Genomic DNA, 2,882 nt, shown 5'->3' with positions numbered 1-2,882 from the left:
ATGTGTTGTTACGAGTAGTTGCTAATTTTTTCTGGCAAGAGTGACAAAGTGAATGACCTATTTTGCCATCTTGATGACGTCATTCAGAATAAAAACTCTAAAGTCTGAACCCTTAACCACAGTACTATGCTGTTTCCTAAGATGCAAAATATCCTACAATTGATACAGTAGTTGGGGCTAATATTTGTACCAGCCTCCCTTAGGAATAGTTCATATGAAGACTTCCCTAAGAAGACTTACTTCATAACTTTATTGGGCATACATGCTATCCCCCAAGAAAATATCAGGATTATAAATTATGATATAATTTTCCAGGCCATGTTGAAGGTGTTGTATTAAATATATTCGTAAAAAGTTTGAGAAGTTATTATAAACAGGGTAATTTTTCTTATGTGTAAAAGAAGAAAATTTTAAAAATCTACCTAGATGAGATCTTGGAGAGAAGAGCTATTTCAAGTTTATTCTGGAATGATGCCCGTTTTACCTCACTATTATTAAGCAGCAGTTATGTATTGAATTTTCAAAATTCCTATAAAATCTTACAGTTTTACAATGATCTCTCCCATATAATTATAGAGTTTCTATTGCTTTTTAGAAAAATTTTAAAATATTTAATATTTCATCTCCACATACCCATGTACTTCTTCCTCCATAATGTGTCCTTCATTGATATCTGCTACGTGACCTCCACAGCCCCCAAGATACTCTCCAATTTCTTCCAGGAGTAGCAAACTATCACCCTTGTGGGTTGTGCTGTTCAATACTTCACCCTTCCAAACGTGGGACTGAATGAGTCTTGTCTCATGACAGCCATGGTTTATGATTGATATGCTGCCATTTGTAACCCACTTCTCTATTCATCCATCATGTCACCCACTCTGTGTGTTCAGATGGTTCTGGGGTCCTATATTAAATATTTAATTTAATAAATATTTAATATTTTTAAAATATGTCTTTTAATTTTTCTGAGACCTCATCAGGTAATTGGGAACCTGAAACACTGAGAAGGTCCTATTTGACAATTAGATGGAAACTGTAGTCTTCCTTCTAGGACGGTAAAGCGTTTTCCATTTTTCAGTGCTCAGTGAAGGGAAGAAAATGGCAGATGTCAGAATTATAATGTTGTCATTTCACGTGAGTCAGTAATGCATTCTTTTGACTCTTTTCTCATTTTAGGAGCACCAAGCCAATGACTCAAGGAGGAACTATTACAGCTATCACCCATTTCCTCCTCTTGGGATTCTCAGATTTCCCCAGAATCAGAGCAGTGCTCTTCGTTGTATTCCTGTTGGTGTACATTTTGACTCTGATTTGGAACCTGTTTCTCATCATCTTAATAAGGATGGATTTCCATCTCCACACACCCATGTACTTCTTCCTCCATAATCTGTCCTTCATTGATATCTGCTACGTGACCTCCACAGTTCCCAAGATGCTCTCCAACTTTTTCCAGGAGCAGCAAACCATCACCCTTGCGGGTTGTGCTGTTCAATACTTCATCTTTTCAACCATGGGACTGAGTGAGTCTTGTCTCATGACAGCCATGGCTTATGATCGATATGCTGCCATTTGTAACCCACTTCTCTATTCATCCATCATGTCACCCACTCTGTGTGTTCAAATGGTGCTTGGGTCCTATATGGCAGGATTCTCTGGTTCTATATCCCAATTGTGTGCCATGCTTCAGCTCCAATTCTGTGGGCCTAATGTCATCAACCACTTCTTCTGTGACATGCCACAACTGTTAGTCTTGTCCTGCACTGACACTTTCTTTGTACAACTCATGACTGCGGTATTAATAGTGATCTTTGGGATAATAAATGTCTCAATTATCATGATATCTTATGGCTGTATTGTCATCTCCATTATGAAGATCACTTCAGCTAAAGGCAGGTCCAAGGCTTTCAACACCTGTGCTTCTCACCTGACAGCAGTGACCCTCTTCTATTCCTCAAGTATCTTTGTCTACTTGAGTTCCAGCTCTGGCGGTTCCTCCAGCTTTGACAGATTTGCATCAGTCTTCTACACTGTGGTGATTCCCATGTTGAATCCCTTGATTTATAGTCTGAGGAACAAAGAAATCAAAGACGCCTTGAAGAGGTTGCAAAAGAAGAGAAAGTATTGCTGAGGTCATAGATTATGAGATTTTTGACATATTTATCCTATCAGAATCACCTTAACCCACAATAATATGCACAAGAATGCACTATAACAAAATTCATACTGCCTTTGGAAAAAGAAGACTTAATTTGACACAAATAATATGCCAAAATGGACCAATAGGTGACTCAATGCCATGCAAACACAATATCTTTAAGTCCTAGAGGTTCATGAACATCAGCTTACATGAGGAGTAGATTGATCATTTATTTATATATCAATCTTTCCATCATTTATGAAACATCAGGTTTAAAAGCTTGTTGCTTCCTTTAGTTTCTGAGATTGAACCCTGCCCAATTGCAGGACTCTGACATGAAAGGAAAGGTAACAGACAGAGGTCCTCTTGGATATAGAAACTTTGTCACTCAAATATTTTGATGCAGCAGCATGACTAAGACACAGAAGTGACCAATGTTTGTTTTGTGTTTCTGACCAGAATAGGAAGGAACAAAGAGAAAGGATGTGACTTTGGACAGAAACAATCCTGTGCAATTGGTCTGGTTGTGCCTACTGCAAAGACCAATCTTACCTAGCTAGTGTTTGTCTAAGGCCTCTTTCAATGCTAATCATCTAATAAATTTTTTATTACATCCTAGTCTATACCACCTATAGTCTAAGGAAGGAGGAGGTGATTTGAATCATAAAAGGAATGGAAGGAAGTATCTTGTCCCTTCAATGCCGTTTATTTATGAATCTGATGAGTTAATTTTTTGCACATAGTG

The 2,882-nt window shown here is 37.8% G+C and overlaps 1 protein-coding gene across 1 annotated transcript; it reads left to right on the top strand.

The window, feature by feature from the left end:
- Positions 1–1,189: 1,189 nt before the first annotated feature.
- Positions 1,190–2,128, top strand: LOC139040937 (olfactory receptor 5AN1-like). Its single transcript, XM_070488640.1, has one exon. The coding sequence runs from the start codon at positions 1,190–1,192 to the stop codon at positions 2,126–2,128; it is 939 nt and encodes a 312-aa protein (XP_070344741.1).
- Positions 2,129–2,882: the final 754 nt, after the last annotated feature.

Source organism: Equus asinus, chromosome 17, assembly GCF_041296235.1.
Source record: "Equus asinus isolate D_3611 breed Donkey chromosome 17, EquAss-T2T_v2, whole genome shotgun sequence".
In the NCBI taxonomy this organism is placed as follows: Eukaryota; Metazoa; Chordata; class Mammalia; order Perissodactyla; family Equidae; genus Equus; species Equus asinus.
This window is presented reverse-complemented; position numbering and strand designations above follow the sequence as displayed.